This window comes from Halichoeres trimaculatus, unplaced genomic scaffold (assembly GCF_033239565.1).
Source record: "Halichoeres trimaculatus isolate MK-OKI-2021-1 unplaced genomic scaffold, fHalTri1.1 fHalTri1_scaffold_2, whole genome shotgun sequence".
NCBI classification, from domain to species: domain Eukaryota; kingdom Metazoa; phylum Chordata; class Actinopteri; order Labriformes; family Labridae; genus Halichoeres; species Halichoeres trimaculatus.
The window spans coordinates 1,052,611-1,079,207 of NW_027437180.1; the positions used below are offsets into that span (position 1 = coordinate 1,052,611).

The 26,597-nt window shown below is 42.8% G+C and overlaps 1 protein-coding gene across 1 annotated transcript in view; it reads right to left on the reverse strand.

Moving 5' to 3' along the window:
- Positions 1 to 1,103: 1,103 nt before the first annotated feature.
- The window catches only part of LOC141803562 (uncharacterized), a 78,416-nt gene continuing 52,922 nt past the window's right edge, over positions 1,104 to 26,597 (reverse strand). The window contains exon 5 of the mRNA XM_074687687.1: positions 1,104 to 3,310. Coding sequence (XP_074543788.1) covers positions 2,445 to 3,310 — 866 coding nt within the window. The 3' untranslated portion in view covers positions 1,104 to 2,444. The remainder of the gene's footprint in view (positions 3,311 to 26,597) is intronic.

Here is a 26,597-nt window from a genome sequence, read left to right on the forward strand (position 1 = left end):
CTTAAGCAACTTGAGCCAGTGGTACGGCTCAGAGGAAAGCTGCCAGCTCTGCAATGCCCCAAACCTAAGCCTACAACATATCCTGTCCAGTTGCAAGACAGCCCTGGCTCAGGGTAGGTATAGGTGGCGGCACGACCTGGTCTTGCGGAAGCTTGCAGAAGTCCCTGAGGTGTGAAGATCGGAAGCAGCCAAAGACCCTCCTTCCAAGACACGGTCTATGATACACTTTGTTGGACAAGGTGTACAAGCTCAAAATGTCAGCCAAAGGGAGAAACCACCACTGCTAACACTTGGATGCATCTGGAATTTAAAGGTGACCAGCAGCTTAAGTTCCCACCAGAGATAATCACCACCTCTCTGAGGCCAGACATCATCCTGTGGTCCCCTGCACGCAAGTCAGCAATCCTGGCAGAGCTAACCGTCCCCTTGGAGGGAGGAATGGAGACTGCTTCTGAAAGGAAGAGGAAGAAATACACCGAGCTGGTAGCCAACTGCAGAGAAGCTAGATGGTCAACAAGGATCTACCCTGTGGAGGTTGGCTGCAGAGGTTTCATTGGAACATCCATCCAGCACCTCCTCAGGAAGGTTGGAGTGACTGGGCCAAAGCTAAAGAGGGCATCCAGAGACCTGGCAGAAGAGGCGGAAAGAGCCAGCTTCTGGCTGTGGCTGAGAAGGAAGGAAAGAGGGGTCCTAGGGGTAGCTGTAGGGGGCAGCAAGGAGACGTCCCTACCGTTGCTCCACCACCGTGAGATGTTCCGGAATTAATGGAGTGAAACATCAATGAAGGGTGGCTCCCAGCTGATGACCCTGCAGCTTCCCCACCCGCACCGTCGGAGGTGTGTCAGGCGGTAGTTCTTACTTGTGCTTCCATCTAATGAAAGTTGTGAAGGTTTAAGATTAATTGAAAAGATAAAAAAAACTAAATTGAAAAAACTAGCTAGAAACACAGTCTGCTTAAATATTTATTAACAACTGTAATTTTTCACTAACAAGGTAAATACCATACTTTCTGGAATATTAGTCACTCCATAGTACAACCATACATTTTTTGAAATCATCTCAGTCAAAAAATGTGTCATGAAAAGAAAAACAACAGATGTAAGTGACACTGTCACATTTATTCAGAAGGATTTGGTTCGTTTACAGTATTTCCAGAGTTAACTTTTTGCATATAACTTTGATAAATGTTTCAAGGTTTGAATATCATTCCCACAACTCCTCATATCTTTTACCAGTTTGTCTTCTCTACATGTAATCCTCAACGCCCACGGCCCCCCTCTGTCCTCCCTCTCCCCTGCCCTAGGAGAGCGTTGCTGGTGAGAACGGTTCAGTATGAGCTTAAATGAGCTCCATCCGTTAGATATCCTCACTCTGAAAAAGTTACAGGAGTTTTGACGCTAGTTTGTGTTTTAAATCCCCGGATCTGTTTACTATAGACAGCAAAAAAGACGCAAGTGAACTTTAAAATCATGTTGACAGGCCCTGAACACCAGAAGCTGATTTACCAAACTCTTCAGTTTCAATGATTGCTTTTACAAGCATGTTATGTTGTTAACTGAATACAATGGTTATTGACAGTGTCTGGCTGCCTGCCTGCATGGCCAGCTGTACACTACGGGCACTAGGACTGCTCAGTTGACAGGTAGGCAGCCACAGGTTCAGCCTTTGGCTGCAGCGCTCACATGCTTACAGGCGTGTGACTCAGTCCCAGTACATGTGTGCTGTACTGTGTAACGATGTAGTGAGAGACTAGCACCCTAGTGTACCATGCTAATAAACCAATCAAAAAAGAAAATTGGGCCATGGAACACTGTTTTGTGATGGCATCTTCCAAACAAAAAATAAAGTCTTTTCATAAGGTCGACTAGACGTTTAAATATAGCAGTGTTATATGTTCTTCTTTATCACTGCTGTCAGGAAGTGACAATTCTTTTAACCAATAAACGGACTACAGTGTTTCTGGCTCCAGCTTCTGGGGTTAAATCAGTATGCCTGGTACCCCAGCAGAAGGGTACCAAAAAGTGGAACATCATGGGTTGGTAATTTGGGGATCTGTTCGGATTTGAGTCAAAGGAAACGCCACAAAATGCATGCCATACTGAGACGAACCAAACTGAACCACATGGTGGAATCAGGGCTTTACTGTTTGATGAGGTTGATTTGGGAGTAGAGAATCTAGTTGTCAGGGATTATCCATCCATATAGTTATCCATATCAGCACAGAGGGGTTTCTGTGTCTTTGTACTTTGAGTCTCTGTATCTCTTTCTCTCCATGTCTCTACATCTGCGTCCCCTCTGGGCCTCTTTCAGCCGCTGCATCTTCGTGTGACCTTGTGTCTCTGTATCTTTAAGTATCTGCATATTTGTATCTCTATCTCTGAATCCCTGTTTCTTTGTATCTATGTATCTTTTAGTCATTGTATCTTTGAGTCTCTATGCTATGGTCACTTGTTGCTGTGCAGTGCCTGGTGTCGAATGAGATTGCTGAGGAAGGAGAAGTTCTTGCCACACTTGGTGCAGTTAAAGCGTTTCTCTCCAGTGTGGACACTCTGGTGCACTTTTAAGTTGGTGGAGGTGGAGAACTGCTTCCCACAGTGAGGGCAAGGGTATGGTCTCTCACCAGTATGGACCATCTGGTGCCTCTTCATGCTGCACACCTGTCCGAACCTCTTCCCACACTGGAGGCACTGGTAGGGTTTTTCACCAGTGTGGGCTCGCTGGTGGATGCGGAGCTTGCACTGGTGTGAGTAGCGGCGGGGGCAGAAAGAGCAGGCAAATGGGAGGTGGGGCTGCTGGGATCCAGACTCTTGATCCTGAGTGCTGGGTGCCTGAAAAATGAGCTGCTGATCAGAAAGGTGGCCCATCTGCTGATCTGTAGACCAAGAGTGCTGATGCTGGGGTTCTTCTGACGCAGTATGAACAGGAGAGGTGTTGTAGGTAGAGGCGTCCCATGAAGACTCATTTGGAGGCCCGCTGATCTGCAAACACAGCTGAGGGAGGAGGTACTGAGACCTAGTCAGACCCAGTGCTCTGTCAGTATCACCTGCTCCAGATGAGATCTCACGGGTGTCCTGACCGGAATTGATTACGACCACATCAAACTCAGATTCTGGACGGTCCTGGTTGGGTTCTCTGGTAGATCTGTCGGAATCTGGATTGACAGGTACTGACCTCACTGCCGCTGTGAGCCTGTATGATAAACTTGCTGCTTTAGAGTCCACAGTGTACAAGGAACGAATGCCTTGAGTCGGTCTGCTCTCCTGCCAGTCCAGCAGCAAGTGGGTGGGGCTGAGTTTTTCTTGGACCTCACCTAATGAAAGACAGAACATAATAACAAAAAGTAGTTTTACTCTCATAAAGTGAAACAGAAAAAACACAGATTTTTTTCCTGGATATGAGGTGTTTAGTTGGGTCATTTTGGACCGAAAAGTGACCGTGGTGAGCGAAGGTCCATTTTACAATGGATTTAATGGATTTTCTCTAAGGAGGCAAAAAAAAAAAAAAGGCTGAGGTTTATTTTTTAAAATGGTGTTTTTTTTGTTTTATTGTTTTGTTTTCTTTTGAGACGAAAATCCAGAATGGCTTTTGTGGAAATGATCTTTTTAATGGCTCGACCTACAATGATGGACAATACGTGTTTTCAGTCCTTATTTTTGTTGTGAAATACATATTTCTGAGTTACATAATAATTTGACCTCATTTTAAACTTGAAATTCAAAATGGCGGCCACTTTTCATGGTTTTTTGGGGGGGGGTTTGGGGGGGGAGTTTTTACCATTTTTGGGGCGTATTTTTTCAGTATTGTTACAGAGTCTTTATGATGTTATAATGGAAGCTCTGCTCATGATGAATTGGATATTATACAGTTAAAGTCCAGAGAAATAACATCTGAGGACAACAAAGTAGATGTTGATGGGTATACAACACTTGTTGATTGCTCATTTCCCATTAAAAAGGACTATGCGGCTATGACTTTTTTGATTAATATAAAAATTTTTGGGGCTATGTTAAATTCTTTTGCAGTTTCAGACCAATGGAAATGTATAGATTATTTTATTTCGCTCCCATCTAAATGGATGGAGATTTACCATCACCATGGAAACCACTGGAACAATGACATATGTGTAACATCACAAGGAAAATGCAGGCCATTTTCAAATTTGCCTACTACATACTGCGTGTGAAAGTAGCATGTAGTCTGCATTGCATACTGCCTACTACACTTGCATGTAGTATGTAGTATGACTGTTCTGTTAGTTTTATTTTGTAGCAAAGTAAAAATTGGATTTATTTTTTATATGATTTATTTTCCACACTTAATTTTAATTGTACAAAACAAACCATGAGTAGCAGACATGTTGACATTTCAGTTATTAATATGCAAAAATATTGCCAGAAGCAGCATTTTATATGAAACAGTCAGTGGTGCTGACTTATTATTTTGGAGAGGAATAACTTATCATTTCATGACGACGTACGATGGCGTATTAAGGCCACTCAAAAGAAAAAAAACACCTCAAGGATAAACATCAAACACACAATACAGTGGCTCACTGCATCTTAAGTGCAGAGGCACTGCAGAGTGTAATGGTTTGTCAAGCAACATGAGGGAGTTAACCAACAAAAAACACGGACGATGGTATATGACTGTTGTTGAGAAATTAGTGAGTGGATAATAGAGATCAAGAAGTGGACTTACATTTTCAGCGGAAAAATTCAGTTTTACTGTGATCATGAAACCTGTTTCTGATAATCATAATTCATATATTCCCTTCTTATTCATTCTCTGTATTGATTTTGGCCAGAAACCAACTTTTTCATCTTATGAGCACAGTAAAGACTGGGTTAGAACAATTATGTTATTTATTTGAGGGGAAACCTGGTTACCTGAGGTTGGATAAAGAAGAATCAGGCCCTGAAGCATCCACAGACAGTGCCAACTCGTGGTTGTTACTTTTCTATCACATGATGCTGTAAACATTGTTTTATACCTGTACCAAGCGCCTGTCACCTTCTTAGTGACAGATGCCTTACAGAGCTTTGCGAGCAGCTGTGAACCGACAGTATGTGTGCACAGGTCATGAAGTACTGCAGGGATGGATGGCCAGACGAAAACCATCTCCAGGGGCCAGTAAAGAACTATTGGACTGAGAGAGCAGTTCTGACAGTTAATAATGGACTCCTTCTGTATGGCACAAGGTTAGTCATACATGCAAACATTAGAATTGATGTGGAGAATATTTATAAAGGCCACCAAGGGGTAGTAAAGCGCAGAGAATGTGTAAATCAGGCAGTTTGTGACTAGGACTATGCAGCCAAATAAATGAGTTAACCCTGAAATGTAGAGACTGTATTAAAGAGAGAACAAATGCAAACAAAACAACTGATGATGACTCAACTTCCAGATAGACCATGGCAAAAACTAGGTGCAGAACCTTTTTGCTTGTGGTTGATTACTTTTACAGCTACATTGAGCTTGCACAGTTGAGCCCCACAAAGTGCAGACATAACTGTCCATCTGAAGTCAGGCACAATCGTGCCTACTCTTCCTGAAGAGTTGCTGCCTGCTCTCCCTACAGTTCAACCCCTCAGAAAGAGAGAGAGGGAAAAAAGATTAATGGACAAACAATGGTTTAACAGAAGACACAGGGCAAAAGATCTCACAAAGCTGTCGTCTGATAATCAGATTTAGATCACTGATGTTAAAGTACAAAGTACAATGATGTCTGATGACCTTAGCATCAGTCTTATTTGATCAGAGGACTTCAAGGGATGCTGAGGAGAAACCGTTGTCAAAATGTGGAAATCACTACTAATTCAGGCCCCATTTACATGACATTTAATCTGCAAACGTGAAAACATAGTGAAAAATCTGCGTTTACACGGGTACACTGAGGGACTGAAAATGCTGTAGTAAGCATGCCAGGCCTGTAGTCGGCACTATAACAGTCTTGTCCAGAAGCTGCTCTTTAGAGATCTCCATCAAAGTACAGTTGAGCCGATCATCTAGTGTACTGGCGAATACTAAGTGCAAAAGTGGAGCAACAGATGCACATTTTGTTGAGAGACAGTCAGCGGATACAGCAGATTCAGCAGCACAAGCACAACGTGCTTCCACTGAAAAAGCCAGCGTGCTGTTTACATGACAATGGTATTGGCAGTGTTTCAGGAAAAATTCCACTCTGGAGGCCATTTTCAAAAGTTGGCGTCGCAGGTCGACTGAAACACCGTTTCGGTGTAAACGTGAGGCTGAAACGCAACAAAACTTTCGCATTTCAAAATCATTGTTGTGTAAACGGCCCCTCAGGTTCTTCAAAGACACCCTTACCAGCTGCAAAGACACTCTCACCTGTTTAAAAGACTCAGAAGCGTAGACTGTATGTAGAATGCACAATGTGTCTCCGCCAACTACCATGGCACAGTTTTAAAGCCAAAATACCTCTGCCAGAGGTGACACCTTTGTGCAGCCAGACAGAGCTAGTCCAAGGGGTTATGAGGCCCTAAGCAAATTTCTTTTGGGGGCCCCCTTACACTGAAGGACAGACTTCTGTAAATTAATGCTTTATCATTCACACGTGGTTAACATTTACCAAGACTAAATCTCTCACATCCGCTATAAACCACACTATGGCCCGGTTTCACAGACAAGACTTAAGCCTAGTCCAAGACTAAAATGTAGTTTGAGCTGGTTTAACTTTAAGTCACTTGCACAGATTAATCTTAAAATAGTCATAGATTTTGTCTGTTCTGGATTAAACAAAGCCAATTGCAAGACGGTGGATTAGAGCTACTCCAGGACTAAATTGAAGTTTATATTAAGGATAAGTTCGCTTTATATAGCTTTTACATTGTTAGTAGAATGAAGTAGAACAAAATACTCACCCAGAAGGCTTTCCTGATCCAAGCAGTGCTTCGGGAGATATTTAGATCCAAAATCGTGCAGCAAACGTCCGTATAATGGGATCCATCGGGGCATAGACAGCGCCGCTCCTAAAACTGCGTTAATCGTCCAAAAAAAAAAAAAGTTTTTCACCAATATTCCATCATGGTACGCTCAGTTAGGAGCGGCGCTGTCTATGTCCTGATGGATCCCATTATACAGATGTCCGCTGCACGATTTTGGATCTAAATATCTCCCGAAGCACTGCTTGGATCAGGAAAACCTTCTGGGTGAGTATTTTGTTCTACTTCATTCTACTAACAATGTAAAAGCTATATAAACCGAACTTATCCTTTAAATGAAGACCAGATTGCAGATCAGATCGGAGTAATCCATTGAACCAATTTGACGAATTGATTTTCCGAGACCGTTTTCGTATGTACAAAGAAGACATATTGGGGATAATCACTTTGCTTGAGCCTAGCCTCTTGCTTGAGCTTTGCTTGAGCCTCTGTGTCGCAAAGGGGGAATGCCTGTATCCAGTTCTCTCCAAATTCTGATCACTTTGAGGTTCTTGGCATCCCAAGCACTCCTTTTCTTGTGTTCAATGGCCAGGGCTTGACATTGACACCTGCCAACCCACCAAATGTGGGTGAATTTTAGCTGTGGCGGGTAACGCCATCATACCTACTAGCCACTTTGGCGGATTTAATTTTTTTCTTGTAGTTTTCTGAAATGGCACCTGAAATAGTAAACCCATTGCGGTATGAGACTATGACACTACAACTCCCATGAGCACTGCCTGCACACAGTGTTTGCTCAATGGTCCATTCGCGAATTCTTCTGCTGACGCGACTGCTGTCAGGCGCTGTCAGCTCCTAGTGTTTAGCGCCTGACAACGTCATTTAAAACTTCACTTGCGTCAATTGGCTCTCCAATGTAAACAGATCCCAAGATTTAAGTCACAAACTAGCATCAAAACTTCCTTAACTTTTTAAAAGTGAGGACATTTATCGGATGGAGCTCAAGAGAAGAGAAACAGCTCACAGATATGAGGAGCTGTTGGAACAATATTTAAAGCTCCTAATACACAAACACCTATCAAAGGTTGATGTAAAAAGTTCACTCTGGAAATACTGTAAACCAATAAACAAATGTGATGTATAGTCTAGTGTAACTTGTATATGTTGTTTTCCTCGCCATGACGCATTTTCTGATAGATACGACTTTTTATATTATACTACAGAGTGACTTACAGTCCGGAGAGTATGGTACTTAGTTTATTACTGAAAAATTACTGTTGTAAATATTGCTATTTTTTTCAGTTTAGTTTTTATCGTTCCAGCTAACCTTAAAGCAACAACTTTCATTACATTTATTAATAAACTACTGCTTTTATGACTTTGTCTTAATAGACTGCATATTTTCATATGTCTGTCTTGAGTGTAAACAGGGGGTCATATACATTTAAAAAGGTTTTAAATCTAGTTCAAGTAAACTTTTGCTCGTCATTGTCAGCTTTACATAATTATTTAACAACAAAATTGTGGCTAGTTAAAATGCTGAGTGGTAGTTACTCTGGGAAACCACTAGCCACAGTGGCTGGTGAGCGCAAAAGTTAATGCCAAGCCCTGTCAATGTCAGCGGTATGGCCTGTACTTTTTTGACAGCATGATTTCACACAATTTGTTAAGGTAGAGTTTTTCCAAACTAAGTTCTTTGAGCTCATTTTTCTGGCTTCACTCATGTTTGGTGTCAAAATTCCCTTCGGCAAAGCTGCCCTATTCCATTCCAGGTTTTTATAATCACCGTTACGCTGATGGGCTGTGCTCCCACTTGGGCTAATGAGAATTGATGCAGGAATTGTCACTTAAACTTACTCCAGGATTTCATAGTCTGGGACTAACTGAAACAAATGCAAGCCACGCTCATGCAAGCTACTTAAATGACCCAGCTTTACTAGCCTGATTTAGGCCTACTCCTGGCTTATTATAAGCCTTGTTTGTGAATTTGGGCCTATATCTCTTCAAAATAATGCTAAACACTCATAATTTTTAGGTCTTTATTACAGATGTGGTCTTATATTAATTTGCACCTTAAGATTAAATGATGCAGTCAATGCTGTTTACTATGAACAAGCAAGATGCTGAGTGTTACTGATTGCATTGAGTCACAGCTCAGACATTTACACCACTGAGTATTTCCGACTCTATCTTGATGTCCAGTGTCCGTGGATGTTTCCTCTGTATTCCTTTCAGTCGCCATCTGTAGCAGCTCTTCTTCTGTGTAATCCGGTTCATACAGGTATCATTTAGGTTCCAAAGTGAACTTCGACTTCATTGTAGCTGTAATAGTCACTCATTTTGAATTTCCTACGCTGTCTCACAATCCTTAGAGAACAAACAAAAGAATTACAATACTTGATCAAACTTACACGAGGCTACAACCGGCGCCCGAAGCATGGCTTGTTTACACCCCCTACAGCTGAAAGGAGGAGGGGGAAGGAGCGCACTAGCGCTGCGCGGAAGGATACATGACCAGTTAGTTAGGTCCGGATAAATGTTTATATTTCCAAAGACTTAATGCACTTAAAAATTATTTTATGTAGCGTACTCGTAAACTGTGGTATTACTTTTTTGATTTTAGTTCTTGTAGGCAGAGAAAATAGCCTTTGAATCTGCTACGGTATTTCCCTGTTAGCGCCTATTTCCTCGTCACCAGCGATTACAGTCTGTGTCTTACTGAGGGAGAGGAGACAACTTTCTACTGTATCTAATGTCTTTAGTGGTCACATAGAGCTCATACAACCCCACTTAAAAAAAATTGAACTGTCCCTTTAAGGTCTGCAGCCTGATGATACATCAACCCTATATAGTAAAAAGTATCGGTATCTGTATCGGTATCTGTATCGGTATCTGCTTTACTGGCCCTGTATTTACTTGGTATCGGATCGATACCAAAATTCCCTGTATCCCTCACCTCTAGTGAGGAGGACTGTCTGTCTGTGTTTTGGATAGGGGGGGGGACTCACACATGCTGACCATTGAGGAGATCAAAACACGCTGTAACGTCAGATTCTCCAAACTCCAGAAAAGTCGCAAGAATTGTCATCTTTAGAAAAACTCGCCAGGGGGTCTGAAAATTCATTAAATGTAACAATAAATTCTAAGCTGGCAACACTCAGTCACAGTTTTACCTTCCACTTTCTTACCACCATCATCAGAGCTCACACTGAATCTAAAATGCTCCCAGACAGCAAAACGACACAACACCACAGGTACACCCTCTAACTCTGTCTCCTCCACTCGGCATGTACACAACACTTACGCCTCCACACAAGGAGGCCTGCTGTACTCCTTCACCTTGAATTGCGCATGCGTATGATTGGAGCTACATACTCACTTCAAACTGAGTAGTAAAATGAAGAAAATAGAAAAACACAAACCAAAAAAAGCAGACGCCCCAAACCTAGTGAGGGAAACTGAACAGTTCGGTTCTTTTTCATAAACTGTTCCATGATGGAGAGGTATCCAAAAACAGGTTGGTTGCATCACAATGTACAGCTCAGTGCTTATGAACAAGATACATACAATTTCATGCACTGCAGCTCTCACTCTTGGAGGAGACAGGGCCCTAAGCAGCTGCTTATGTCGCATATGCCTGCAGCCAGTCTGCACAATAAGGTGACTCTTTTTTTTCTTTTTCTTTTATTTCAAGAGTCTAATTGCTCTCCCTCCCAACTCTTCTTATTGTTCCTGAAAAAAAAATACACAGGAACGGCAGCTGTCAATCATTGTGAAACATGACACAATACCCTGTTTTTAACCCAAAGGGCAACATGCAGTTTAGAAAAATGGAGACAATGCTAAAGTGCTTAGAGTTGCTTTTCATTAAGGATCCACTTGATGCTGGCAGCAGAAAGACTGGAAGTCCCGTACACACCCTGCTGTTAAAATTGACGCAATATTAACGAGTTAATTCGAATTTCTCTTAACATCACTAATTTATTTGACGCATGATTAAAACTCTCACATTCTTGGCCCGCCCTATAGGTTGGGAAATCAGGAATCAAGACAGCACTACCACAGCACTGTGGTTGACAAGCAGAAATGAGTAATGACAGTGTTTGAAAGGGAAATTCGGCTCCAAAGCACCCTTGTTCATAAATGAAGTGAACTGCACTGAAGCTCATCTCTCTGAAGCGTGCCAAAGTAGAAAAGTGATTCACTCTTAAGCACAGCACACTTACAGTCACACTGATCTGGATTCTAAGGTTGAAGCGTGCTAAAGAATGGTATGGTCTGCCAGTGTGGCCACGTTCTCAAATACCACTTGCTGGCCAAGCTTACCGGGGCTGCAGAGAGATACACTGTAGGAGATAATTATTTTTAACAGTAAAGTGGGTATCAAGATTGCGCCGCAGATGGTCGCCTCAGTACTGCTCTTTCTCATTCTTAGAGCATTTTTGTGTGTTTTTGTAGCACGCTGCTCTCCTTCCCTGATAACTAACACCAGGGAAGAGCTTATAAACATTGGCCTGACATCTGATTGAACTTTTTCACCGGTTTTCACTGAACCATGGAGCTTAACAGCTGTTTTGAGAGGAGCAGCAGCTCTGTATGGAGTTTACAGGAGACGCCGGTGGGGGAAGCGAGCTCATGAAACTGATACCAAAATTCCCTGTATCCCCCACCTCTGAGGCTCATGAAACTGAGGCAGAAGGGATTACTCACTGCACACCCATCTATCTGTAACCACGGTCAGTTGCCCTTCACTTCATCCGTACAGCTCAATAACCCCTTCGACTCTGTGTTGTGTTTCCAAAAAAAATACACAGGGAAGACGTTTCTGTCTGTAATTTTACAAAAGTATAACAATGTACCTGGAGGGGAACAGAATTAGTTCAGGTCAGTCACTGTTGGCTCTTCTTGGAAGCACCCAGACACAACACTATCGATGGGAGAAGCTAATTAGCTACCTTGTTCATTTACAGTATTTTGCTGTATTGCCATGTTAGTTCATATGAACGACACTCTGTAATGTCATAAGGGTTAACACACAGATCACAGTGCATTCATTAGCTATTACATGTGATTATACACGTCGATACACCAATATTGTCTGCAAGCTATTTACAACTGTGATCTCGGCTATCCGGGAGGAGCTCGGAGTAGAGTCCGCGTTGAGAGGAGCCAGATGAGGTGGCTCGGGCATCTGATGAGGATGCCTCCTGGACGCCTCCCTGCTGAGGTGTTCAGGGCATGTCCCACCGGGAGGAGACCCTGGGGCAGACCCAGGACACGCTGGAGAGACTACATCTCTCGGCTGGCCTGGGAACGTCTTGGGATCCCCCCGGAAGAGCTGGACGAAGCGGCTAGGGAGAGGGAAGTCTGGGCTTCCCTACTTAGGCTGCTGCCCCCGTGACCCGACCCCGGATAAGCAGAAGAAAACGGACGGATGGGTATCAATTCAGATACAGTGATAATCTTTTGGTTACATGTGTTATAAGACAAAGTTCTCACTGCTAGGGTGATGATTTGAGTCATATTTCGTGGTACAGGAGGTGCTTTTATTTTGAAGTTAAAAACAGTACTATGTCAGTGTTATTGATGTGAGTTTGTTGTTGGGAACGTGAGGCATTCGATTTAGAAGTCTGAGTCCCCCCCTGTCTGTAACTAGTGTGTCATGAACAGAAAAAAGTGCAGTTTGAAAGACATCTGTCTGACATCCTTATTGAAGCTTTCACTTCACTACATTTTGTGCTGAGAACAGGGAAGTCAAGCTGGAGCAGCAGCACGTGCTGTGACAGGACAGGGGGGGACTTACAATGAATGATGAAAATTATGATGCAGCAGTAGAACTACTCCAGAAGCAGTTCGGAAGGAATGACATTGTTTTTTGTGTGCACATGTCAAAATTACTGAACCTGGCACCTGTAAAGAAATCTTCAGATGTTTTTGCTCTAAGACACCTTTAAGATGAATGTGAATTACAGATCTGAAGTTTACAATCCTTGGGTGTTCACAGTGACACGTACGGCTCTCTGCTATTCCAAGTACTGATGCAGCTCATCCCAGAGGATGTGGTTTTGGCCTACACACGCAAGTCAGAATGGAATGTTCATGAGCTCATCCAGTTCCTGCAAAATAAAGCCCAAAGTAAACAGAGAGGGCTTTAACTTACCACATCAGGTATAGAACAAAAGACCTTCCACTAAATAACAAACCATTAAACAAGCACCCTTTTGTGAAAACAATGCTAAAAGGTGGAATGTGTCATTAGCAGCAGCAAACACAGCAGCAACTAACGCTGCGCAAACCTGCATTGTAAAAGTGCCAACCACAAACCAGGACTTTGTCCAGACAGTACAGTGGCAACCTGCAAAGAGAAATTGGTGCTACATCTGCCTTGGCCCAAAGCACCTGGCAAACTTCTGTAGAGTGAAAGGTGCTACTGTGGTGATCTCTGTAAGCTTGGGGGGGGGGGGGGGGGGGGGGGGGGGGGGTGGATGATATCCACAATTCAGTGGGAGTTTATGTGTAAACTGCAAAGATCATTATTATTTATAACTTTGTGTTTTTGTTTGTAAAAGTGACCTTTTCTGGTCAGTTGTACTCACAAAGTGTGTTTATTTGTCTCTTGACTTGTCTGACACAATGAAACATGGCAAAAACAATCTGTGTCCTCTTTGGAGAAAGATGAGACTAAGGACGCAGTCACACTTGCAAACCGTGTCGTGCTTAAGCCCGCTTCAGCCCTAAAGCACGTTTTGAATGGCCAGTGTGACCGCAACCGTGCCGTGCTTGAGCACTATTCACTTCTCTGCTTTGGCACGCTTCGGAGAGGTGAGCTTTGGCAGGGTTTACTTCATGCACAAGCACAAGCACACGGACAGCGCGTGTGATCCATGACGTATAACCACCGCAAGCGCATATCTTTACAATCGTTTTAAATGAAGCAGGGATGTTAGAGGGATGTGTCAGGCTAAAATGTCCAAAAGTCTCTAAAGTTGTAGCAGTGCTCTCTGAGTCTCATTGTGCTGACACTGATGAGATCGCTATTATTTATTACTTCAAATTGATGAAATCCTTTTGAAATAAAAAGAAAGACCATTGTAAGTTTTAAATATTTATTGAAAGAATATATATATATATATATATATATATATATATATATATATATATATATATATATATATATATATATATATATATATATATATATAACAGTCAGATTTTATTGACTCGCACAACATCCCGACGGACAAAGCAAGAGATCCTGTGTCTTCATGGATCACCATGCCGGCGGAGAGGTAACAGGCGGCGAGAAAACGCACAGAAGGGTACCCACTCTTCCCAGAGAGTCCCGACCCCCACCAGTGTGCCTACAGATCCAACAGATCAGCAGAGGTTGCTTTAGCTGCAGCGCTCAACGTGACACTGTACCACCTGGATCAGCAGGGGACCTACACGTGGATGCTCTTTGTGGACTACAGCTCCACATTTAACACCGTCCTTCTTCACAAACTGGTGGGTAAACTGGGAGACCTTGGACTTCCACACTCCATATGTATGTGGATCTACAGCTTCCTGCCGGACTGCAGGTAGAGGGGTGAGGGTGGGAGACCACACATCTGGATTCGTCAGCCTTAGCATTGGCTCTCCCCAGGGCTGCGTGCTGAGCCCTCGGCTCTACACCCTCTACACATCTGACTGTACCTGCCGATGACACCACAGTAGTGGGGCTCATCTCTGGGGGGCATGAGTCTGCATACAGGGCTGAGGTGGAGCAGCTGACTGGGTGGTGCAGAGACAACAACCTGCTCCTCAACACAGCTAAGACCGAGGAGCTGATCATCGACTTTCAGAGGACTAATGCCACGGCCACATCGAGCGAGAACTTGCGAAATTAAACGTGCGTTATGCCTGTAACGCGCCGCTTGAACGCGCAAATCTGGACGCTGGACTATTTTTGACAAGCTGAGGGGCTGACGCGTGTCACTGTGTTGGCAGAGTAGAGAGCCCGCTCATTTAAAGACAGAAGGCCAAAAGAGCATCTGGAAAACAATGAGCTGTGGTTTCAAGAGAGTGTGTGGAAGCTTTGGAGATCACAATCAAGGCCTGCAGTCTCACCCTGGTAATCCACCTCCACTGGCCCTGCCGGGCTGTTCCCTCATCCTCAACCCCTTGACCCATTTTCCCGAAGGTCTCCCTCGGGATAATGAAGAGGTTGAGGAAAGAGCGGACCGCAGAGAACTTCCATCTTTTCCCTGGCTCTGCCCCTGCCCCGCTCCTCCCTCCTCTCTATCAGGCTCTTACAACTTTTACGACAAAACTCCACTGAGGAAAACACAGTCGGACTCAGTGATGACCCGTGGAGGCAAATCCAGCTGGAAATGAATATTTACAGAGCTTACATTCAAAACCTGTCTCCTCAGGGACTTTCACGCAAGCCTGCTCCTTTTTCCCGGTCTCTGTAGGGTACGCAAATCATATCATATTACTCTGGATAATGACACACCGCACAGATTATTTTCTCCTCCATCTTCCAGCAGGGTTGGAGTCGGAGCAGGTGACGGTTCCCCCTCAATGTCATTAGATCAATGACGTCATGGGGAAATGTCGTTGCTGATTGGCTGCCGCGGCACAGCCTCACACGAATTCCTGTCAAAGGTTCAATATTTTCAATTTAAGCGTTTAGGCGTCTGACAACCCCCAAACGAGCCGGCACTCCAAATCCACAGATGCCCCAAACATATCCAACGAGCTGTCCGTGGCGAATCAGGGACTAAACGCCTCTATGCATTGGCTTCGTATGTAGTCTCGATGCAAATTCGCTTTGTGGCTGTACCATAAAACAGACAAACCAGACATTCCACCCCTACACATCAACAGGGAATGTATGGAGAGGGTAGAGGACTTCCGCCTTCTGGGAGTCCACTTAGAGAAGGTCCTGACCTGGACTGTGAACACCTCTGAGCTACTGAAGAGGGCCCAGCAGAGACTGTACTTCCTGAAGGTGCACAGGAAGAACAACATCCTCCAGAGACTGCTTGTGTCTTTCTACAGGTGCACCATCGAGAGCATCCTGGTGTACTGTCTGTGCGTGTGGTACACCAGCTGCACAGTGGCTTAGAGGATATCACTGCAAAGGATTATCAACTCAGCCAAAAACATCAACGACTGCCCTCTCCTTAAACTGGAAGAACTGCACAATTCCCGCTGCCAAAAGGCGGGAAAATTAACCCAGGACCCCTCTCATCCCGGACACCACATGTTTAATCTGTTACCGTCAGGCAGGTGGTACAGGTCTATCACTGCAAGGAAAAACCGGTTTAGAGACAGTTTCTACCCACTAGCAGTAAGGGTCCTGAACAAAGGCTAAAATCACTACCCCATTTGTCATCATATAATTACAATTTAACAATTATGTCATCAGTGCACCTGAACATGGCAGCTATTTTGCACTTTACACTGTTTTGCACTGACTGAAGGGCTTTGCAATTTCATTGTACTTGTTGCAATGACGAATAAAGTTCTATTCTATTCTTTTCTATTATATAATGAGATACAGTGCTAAATGTACACAAAAACTCAAATCAATCCTTACTTTTTACTTCTTACTGTTGTTTCGAGCCCTCTGGCTAGCAGGATTTTTTAGCCAGGCAATAATAAATTGGGCCTTTGGTAGGACCATGGGACCACATGTGGCAATAAACAAACAAAGAAATAAAATCAATAGCCAGAATCATGTGCCATGGAAGTTCAGTATGTTGATAGTTGTGCTGGATTACAAATTAACATGTGCCTGAACACTGCAATACCTAACACAACTTCAACAATTAAAAAATTAAGATATAAAATTGAAAAAAAAAAAAAAAAAAATTAAATCAATCACTTTGCTCACAATGGGCCTCATTCACCAACAGTGCATACACACAAATTTGTGCTTAAATCGTGCGTACCTTAAGTGATATACTGTATACTCCCCCGGTGTCTCCTCCTCATCCTCCCTGCAATAATGTTCTCCATCTTTTTAGATCACGTTAAAAATAAAGACTAAAATAGAGGAATATGGGAAATAACAGGTACATCCAAAGTAACATACATTTATTTCCTCTCTTTTTTTCTCTGCTTTTTTTCTTTGAATTTAATGAAATGAGAGAAGCCAGATATTTACTCAGTACCAGATGTAAAGGGTGTTTATTGTTGACTTGTAAGATGTGCATCAAACTTCCAGCTGCCTTCAGGTTACATTTCCATTATGACAAACGACTTTAATCCGACATCAAATGTGACGGGACAGTTAATATAGATACAAAATGTATATGCTGGTTCAGAGGATTACATTAAATAGTGATTGCTGTGATTGTTTATTGCATTAAAATGTGCCTGACACTTTGGAAACCTGCCTCTGAGGCGTGCGCACATGTGCGCTTGTCACCAAATTACAGCTGTGGAGGGTGCGCTCTGCCCTGCCCCAAGGTTAGACCAGGTTGGAGCTGGCGAGCTTTCAGCGCAATTTCAAGCTTTTCTTGAAAAGACAGCCTTGAAAACGGAGTTTCAAGTAATCCAGCAACCTCACAGTCTTCTCCATTACTTTCTGCCATTTCTCTTCACGTTCTGCCAACTAGATCTTCTCTTTTGTCCTCACTCACTCACAGCTACAGTTAGGCGCTTATCCATTAAGTATTTGCAAATCCCCGGAAGATGACAGGAAATTATCCCGCCCACAACTTAACTAAATATGATTGGCTAAGACAGCTGTCATTGTCAAATTGTGTCCACATTTGCTTGAGTTACACAGCCATTCATTGCAGCTGCTGAAGGCCTGGCCTACCAGAAGGTATCGCTGATTTACCCGGATGCAATCAAAAGGAAAATTGTGATTGGTCCATTTTCCATTTAGTTATATTAACCCACTGTTTGTCAGGACAAGTTTATAAAAATAATATAAAACTCATTGCTATGATTCCAGTGAGTAAAATAAATAAATAAAAACAAAATAAAACAAAACAAAATAATTATTTAGGAGTACAACATTTTTTTCAATATTTTTTATAAGGCCTTCACTGAATACTAAATACCTTGAAGGCCCAGAGGATTCCCCTATGATATATATATATATATATATATATATATATATATATATATATATATATATATATATATATATATATATATATATATATATATATATATGAATGAGACAACTCAGAGTTCAGGTTCACAGCGTTTACTGCGTGCTGCATACATGAAACACAGGATGAGACACAGGGGTAGTGCTCTTATTTAAAGACATAGGACACAGCTCCTGCTCCTATGAGTCAAAACAAACACACACACACAGTAAAGGATTCGTCTCCACGTGGCTTATACAGCGCTAGCATCGCTAGTGGTTTAGCGGTTTTAGCACGGACATAACAAAGTTATACATGAAAATATTCACAGAAAGTCCGTGTCAAAAAATGTCTGCACCTTTCATGTAAGTACCACCACTTGGTTTAACTTAAGACTCTTGCATTGTGTGTTAAAACAAAAAAATGCAGCAGAGCTGTGCATACAACGTACCGTTAATTAGAATCCAGACAGCAGAGAGAGTGAGCTGCTGGATTCTGTCACAAATCAAAGCACGTCCCTTCAAAATAAAAGTCTCCTTCTTTAAACAAAGTAGAGCCTTGCATGTAAATACAAAACGTTAACATTTTCCAAAATGAAAATAAATGAGAAAAATAACATTTAGGGAATATTAGGAAGAATTTTGACGAACTTCACACACAAAATACATACTTGTTACATATATATATATATATATATATATATATATATATATATATATATATATATATATATATATATATACACATATATAGATATATATATATAAATCTCTGTGTGTGTGTGGCTTATTTGGCTAAACTTCAATTTTGTGTAGCAACCTGACCTTTTATTAGTTTATCAGTAGGCTAAAAGACCCACAAATAATTCTCTTAATGTCATGCCAATTGAAAACACTTATCATTTTAACTGGTTCGAGTACTCTCTATTTTCATAATCGCAATTAATTGAGGAATATATTTTGCATGTGGGGATTTATTTTAAACAAAGACAGTACAACAATTTGAACTGAAGAAGCGGAGAAAAATGGCTAATGAAATTAGGTTCTCAGTATCATTATGCTCTTGATAGAGTTTATCACCTTTTTTATCACTAGCAAAGAATTGACATACCTACGAGATCTATGTAAACACCACCCTTTTTCAAAACTTCTTGCAAGTTGTGGACAGGCGTGACTTGCGCACATAAGGCATGAAGATATTGGTCATTTAAAAACAAAAATAATAAACCTTAGGTCGAAAAAAAAACCCATTATAACTCCCTGCCGCTGAAATAACTTGCAGTTCTTTAGAGATTTACTTATGAGTACCTTTTCAATGGGTGAACTGATTCTGGATGAACTTAGAGGTCATTTACATTGATTCTTTTACCGTGTGTGCGTGTGGACCTCTGAAGCCTGCTTTCTTGCCCTCCTTCCTTGCCTGTGAACACCTCTGAGCTGCTGAAGAGGACCCAGCAGAGACTGCACTTCCTGAAGGTGCACAGGAGGAACAACATCCCCCAGATACTGCTTGTGTCCACAGTCCATCGGCCACAGTTTGTTTCTGGCGTCCGTGGTTGTTTGTGTCAGGTCTTCTAGGAACTTTATTTTCCTCTCAAAGTAGGACAGATGTTCTGGCATCCTGCCATATTATGTCTTGGTGGGATCTGTGGACACCTGGCTGAAAAGATCTACGAGGGTCTTCCTGATGTTTTCTCTGGCTTGCTCAGGGATGCCAACAACTCTGAGGATCCATCTCCTTCTGTAAGCGTCTACGCCATTGCATTTTTTCCAGAGGTGCAGCATTTTGCTCCGCCATCTTCTACACTACTCCAATATGAACCAGACTTTAGCAGGTAACACACACACCCGCGCGCACACACTCATGGCTCACCTACGTCACCGTGAGGTGTTTGTTTACAAGAAGTGTGACCACATTAGAGTCAGGAGTCATCAATGAGACACAGAGAGCACTGCTACTACTTAAGTGACTTTTTGACTTATTTTAAGCCATTTTGGTCTTACACAGCCCTCTAACACCCTGTTACTGTTTAAAAGGACTGTCAAGAGACATTCTTGTCATTCTGACAGTCTCAAATACCACTTGCTGGCCAAGCATACAGGGACTGCAGAGAAATACATTGTGTGAGATTTTTTTTTAAGTGTGTCCAGAGAATTATCTTTTTTTTCCCAACCAAAAGTACTTGTTGGACAATGTGCCGGTTGTTGTGATGCATGAGCTCTATCCATTTGTGTTGAGCTGCCCAAAAAAAAAGGCTGTTTTGTTTAAAAACTTGTAAATTATCCCTTTAAGGTACATTTTTAAAATGTGAATAAACGCGCAATCAATTTGAGATTAATCGCCAGTTAATATGAAGAATCATACGATTAATCGCGATTAAATATTTTAATCTATTGACAGCCCTCGTAATAAGTTCTTCATGTTGCATTAATGATTACAAAATGAAGGTGCTGCACTCTTTTTTTATTAAGCGAATGTAAGAAGTTGGTGCATTATGTCATTTTTTTTTTCTTAATTAACCTTTATTTAACCAGGTAAAAAGAAAACATTGAGATCATGATCTCTTTCACAAGGGTGACCTGGCCAAGAGGTCAGCAACACACGTCATGGTAAAATCATATTGTTAGAAACAGTATACAACATAAAAGTGATTAGAAATACATTTTTTGGTGAATTAGAGAAGTGCAGGAAGGGGCAGAAGATTATTAAACATAAATAGCTGTTCAGAAACACAGGCATTTCTTAATGGTTTCATGCTGTTTATCCATCAACAAGGATTGAAAGGCTCCAAGTGAGATGAGCTCTGAGAGCTTCAGTTCAGACTGTAGAGAGTTCCACGCTGTTGGAGCAGCAAAGCTGAATGCTTTCTTCCCTAGTTCAGTTCTTACATGAGGAACAGAAAGATTTAAAATATCACAGGACTGTAAGGCATAGTGGTTTGTAGTTCTCCACAGGAGAGAGCATAAGTAAAATGGAACCAAGCCAAGAATTACTTTATATATGAGTGTCAGCCAGTGCGTGTACCTTTGGGCACTTAAAGAGGGCAACCCAGAATGAATGTACAGGTCACAATGGTGTGTGAGGCGACCATCACCCGTGACAAACCCCAATGCACTATGATAAACAGCGTTTAAGGATTGGAGACATTTTAAAGGAGCGCTGAAATACAGCACATCTCCATAGTCAATCAGTGAAAGAAATGTTGCTGACACAAGCAGTTTTCGGGCTCTTATTGAAATACAGGATCTGTTTCTGAAGAAGAAACCAAGCTTTATCCTAAGTTTGTTGACTAAGCCAGCAATGTGTTCTTTAAAAGAAAGCTCACGATCCAAAAGAAAACCCGCATACTTATAATTGGAGACCAGCTCAATTGGGTTTCCTTGTTGTGTTACCACTGTCGGGACATTTGCTGGTAACTCACTTGAGTTTGATAAGACCATGAGCTTGGTCTTTTTAGCATTTAAAACCAGTTTCAGGCTTCTCAGACGAGACTGTACAACAGTGAAAGCAGCTTGTAGAAACTCAAAAGCCTGGGTGAGTAAGGATGAACAGCAATAGATAATGGTATCATCTGCATAAAAGTGATAAAATGCATTTGACACAGTAGAACACAAACTATTGATATATATTGAAAATAAAATGGGTCCCAGGACTGAGCCTTGGGGCACCCCTTTGGAAACATCTAGAACAGCAGGGGTGGATCCAGCGACCTGTACACACTGTGTCCGTTTGTTAAATACTCACTGAACCAATAAGTGGCAGATTTAGAAATGCCAATGTTATATAAAAGTTTTAGTCAAGAGTTTGTGATCTACTGTGTCAAAGGCTTTGGACAGATCATTAAAAAGAGCTACACAAAACTTCCTACTGTCCAAAGCCTCAATAAAATCATTAAAAACTTGAAGACCCGTAGTAACAGTACTGTGCTGTTTTCTAAAACCAGATTGAAATGATGATAAAATATTGTTTGACTCTAAAAAATCCTTTAACTGATCACTGACGATCCTTTCAAACAACTTTGCTATAACACATAGTTTGGAAATTGGTCTATAGTTATTTAAATTACTGGGTTCTCCCCCTTTTAACAGGAGGAAAATAAAAGCAGATTTCCAAACTTTTGGGATTTTATTACTGATAAAACTCAGGTTAAAAATGTGTGCCAGAGGCTCAGCACTAAAAACAGCTGCCAATTTTAAAAATAAAGGATCGACATTATCGGGCCCAGCAGCTTTTCCTGTGTTCAGTCTCTTCAGAGCAGTCTGAACCTCAGAGGCAGTCACAGCAATAAGCTCAAAAGGGCTGATGGTGCCACCACTTGTTGATGATGGGAACAAGGGTGAGTTTACACTGGGTGGGTCATCAGACTCAAACAAGGAGCCAGCAGAGATAAAATGATCATTAAAATAATTTAAAATGGATGTCTTATCAGATAGGGGACCAGAATTTGTAACTAAAGAGCTTGGCAGGTGACTAGTCATTACCCATCCATCCATTTTCTATACCGCTTATCCTGTTTTAGGGTCACAGGTGGCTGGAGCCTATCCCAGCAATCATTGGGCGAGAGGCAGGGACTGGTCGCCAGTCAATCGCAGGGCTGACACATATACAGACAACCATGCACGCACACACTCACACCTAGGGACAATTTGGTGTGACCAATTAACCTGGTAAGCATGTTTTTGGACTGTGGGAGGAAGCCGGAGTACCCAGAGAGAACCCACACATGCACGGGGAGAACATGCAAACTCCACACAGAAAGACCCACCGGCCGAGGTGGGGATTTGAACCGGTGACCCAAAACTTTTTGGGGTCGTTCAAATTAAAAAATAGCCAGATCATGTAAAAATGCTTGTACACAAAAGTTTTTAAAATCTCTTTTGAAGAGAATATGCGGCTTGGATTTGGGCAGTTTTGTATTTCTCACTGTTGCAATGGCACAGTGATCACTGAGATCGTTTACAAATACACCTATGTTTGTGTATTTGTGGGGGGCATTTGTTAATATTAAATCAATTGAGGATGATTTTGAGTAGTTTTTACTATTTGACTGGGTAGGGGAATTTACTAGTTGAGTTAATTTCAGAAAGTTGCTGACTGATTTAAGGTTGTCTGACGACCAAGTCAACCAGTCAGGGTTTAAATCCCCTACAAAAAGAAGTTCACTGGAGTTTAACCCAGCCACAAACAACACAAGCAAGGATAGAGCATCAGTGGAGGCAGTTGGAGTCTATAACATCCTATGATGTTGAGAGTCTGGCCATGAGTGAAATCCAGCTTCAGGGCAAGGGCTTCAAACTGCTTACACATGGAAAGTGAGGATAGGAGGGTAACGTTAAATGAATTTTGAATGTATATGGCTACCCCGCCACCTTTCCCCGGCCGATCACACTGGAAAACATTATACACATTAATAGCAATATCTTTATCAGGGACTGCTTTACTAAGCCAGGATTCCGACGGGACAAGTATGTCAGCATTTGTTGACTGAACCCGGATTTGAACAAGATCTATCTTGTTAAAAGTCACTTATCAGAGACTCTGAAAGTCTATCCAGTCCTAAATCATATTGGAACTTTGATTTTCAGTCTCGATTGCAAGTTTTAACACTATCAATCCCTGATCGGGCTCACCTCCCGCAGCCCACCGCAGTGTTGTTTGCCGTAGCAACGGTACACTTCACTGAAAAACTGTAATTTTTGTACCTGTGAACTGTCAAGGATTTAAAGCATCTGAGCTGCCTTTAATCCTTTTAACCTTTTTATCTGCGCGACAATGGCTGATGACAAGTCTGAGTGTGTGTCCTGCTCATGCTCACTCACCATCTCGAAGCTGAGGAAAAACATTGCGTTGCTGAGAGCCGAGGTCATGGAGAAGAATAATCTCATCATGGAGTTTTCCGTTGCCACGACCCAGACAAAACACCTCGCCATCATGAGCACCTCCAGTCATGGATTCACCAACGCCAGCCTCCCTCACGGCCCCTCTCCAGTAGCTCCAGAGATGGTCGCCGATCTCACCATTCCCTGGTTCGGCTCTGCAATCACCGGGGCCCTGGAACCCGAGGCTGCCTCAGACCTGCTAGAAGATCCGTGGCTTCGCCTGGGAGCGAAGCCCAGGACAACAGCAGGACCCGCTTCATCCCCTGTACCCGCGGAGGTGCAGGTGTCTGCCGGTCGAGAGGTGGAGGCTCCGGTAAGCTCCACACCGCACCAGCCTGAGCTCTGGTCCGTTGCCTGCAGGGATAAACACCGTGCTGTGCCCCCTTCCCTTCCATTATCACCAACGGCCTTCCCGCTGAGCAACAGGTTTGATGTCCTGAATAAAAAGGATTTTCCTCCCCTGGGCCCACCTCCTCTAGCGCCACGAGCTGCTAAAACAGGCCGTCTTGCGGAGGAGCTCCGGAAGTTTACACCAGGGAACAGTAGGACCCGCTGCCACTGGTAAGGGGTGCACTAAGGACCTACACCGATCCCGGGAGCCGCACAGTCCCAAGCAGAAGTCCGTCTGCGGAAGGTCTGAGCCCTCTGTGCGCAACGACGACGATTTAGCACTCTCCTCCCGCGCAACCAGACATCGCCTGGCTCCTGAAATGGGTTTTCAGGTGAGTCCTCCGCCTCGCTCCTCTCATGGCGTCCATCCCGCTTTACCGCAGGAGCCCGCGCCCTATCCGGTCCTTGTTGTTGGATCCTCCATGGTCCGACACGTGCGGATCAACAGGTGCAGTACCTCGTGCCACCCAGGCGCACGTGTTGTTGATATAAACAACGCCCTCCAACAACTCCTATGTCACCACCCATCTGTGTCTACGGTGGTGACTCATGTTGGATGTCAGAGAAGCTGAAAAAAAGTCTTTGTAAAGCTGATCGACAGTATTCTTAATGCAGGGAAGCGCTGTGTGATTTCTGGGCCGTTTCCGTCTCCCTGCTTTGGCGATGTGAAATTCTCCGGATTAAGACAGCTTCACATCTGGCTGAAGGGCTACTGCTGCAACACAGGTATCCCCTACGTGGACAACTTCACATCCTTCTACAATAGACCCGATCTCTTTAAGCACGATCAACTCCACCTTAATCACACAGGTTCCCGTCTCCTATCTCTGAACATTGAACTCACTCTGCGCTCCTGTAAAGCTTTTTCAGCATGACAGTACATTCCCACTACACACCCCACTCACAATATTCAACCCTCCTCTTTACCACCTGTCCATTCATCAATCCCTGTCATCATCAGCAATAGACACAACAACAAACCTCAACAGAGACCACATCAACATCGTAATCTTTTAAATATTCCTTTAAAGCAGCATGATGAGCGCACGTTCAGCATGGACATTAAAATGGCTGTGCTGAATGTGCGCTCTCTGACCAACAAATCTTTTTTAATACGTGATGTAATTTTAGATACTAACTTAGATTATATTTTCCTTACAGAGACATGGCTTGGTACCGATGCACCCTTTGTCCTCACAGAGGCCTCCCCACCAGATTTTAACTTTTTATTTTCTTCCAGGGAGAGCAGAAGGGGGGTTGGGACTGCATCGATTTTCAGAAATACAATGGTTTTAAGAGAGGTTTCTTTTAACAGTTATACCTCCTTTGAACACCATGCCTTTCGTTTTAGCAGTCCACCCATCCTGTGTGTAACGGTCTATAGACCACCCCGTTACTCCCCTGTTTTTATCAGTGAATTTTCAGATCTGCTCTCATTCTCTCATTCAAATTATAATAGGATTTTATTCACTGGCGGTTTTAACTTACACCTGGACACGGCTAAAGACTCAATTTCTAGAGAGTTTTTAAACATTTCAAACTGCCTTGATTTTAAACAGCATGTTACGCAACAGACCCACGCCAGGGGGAGCGCCCTTGACCCCGCTATAACCCATGGCCTGTCCGTGGGTGCTCTCTCTGTCGTGGATCTAGCCGTGTCAGACCATTTCTGTGTATTTTTTAACATCGCCAGTTATAACCAGCAGGTAGCCCCTGTGAGAACTGTGAGGAGACGCTACCTAACTCCTGAAGTGGCTGACATTTTTTTTCAGATCTTAGAGAGCACTCCTGCAGCTATTTTACCAGCTCCCTGTGATTTTATTGTTCACAATTTTAACAGTAGAATGAAATCCACACTAAACTCAGTTGCTCCACTTTTAACTAAAAAAATCAAAACAAAGCCTAAAGCACCATGGAGAACTGGAGAAATCATGGAACTGAAGAGAAGCTGCAGGAGTGCAGAGAGAAAATGGAGAAAATCAAAATTAACTGTTCACTTTGAAATCTACCGTGAACTACTCAAATCCTACAATAACTCAGTCAAACATGCCAGAACATCCCACTTTCAAAATTTAATAACCAACCATAAAAACAACCCAAAATTCCTTTTCTCCACAATTGACCTCTTAACAAACAAACATTTTAACAGATCCTCCACTCCAAATGACATTTTATGTGAGGACTTTGCAGACCACTTCAGGAGTAAAATCAATGACATCAGTACCCTGTTCTACGAAGCAAGTTCAGTTCAGCGAGATAGCCTTGGAGCTACCTCGCTGAACTGAGCGCGGTAGCCGGCGGTCTTGCTACACGGTTTTACGACGCTGGTT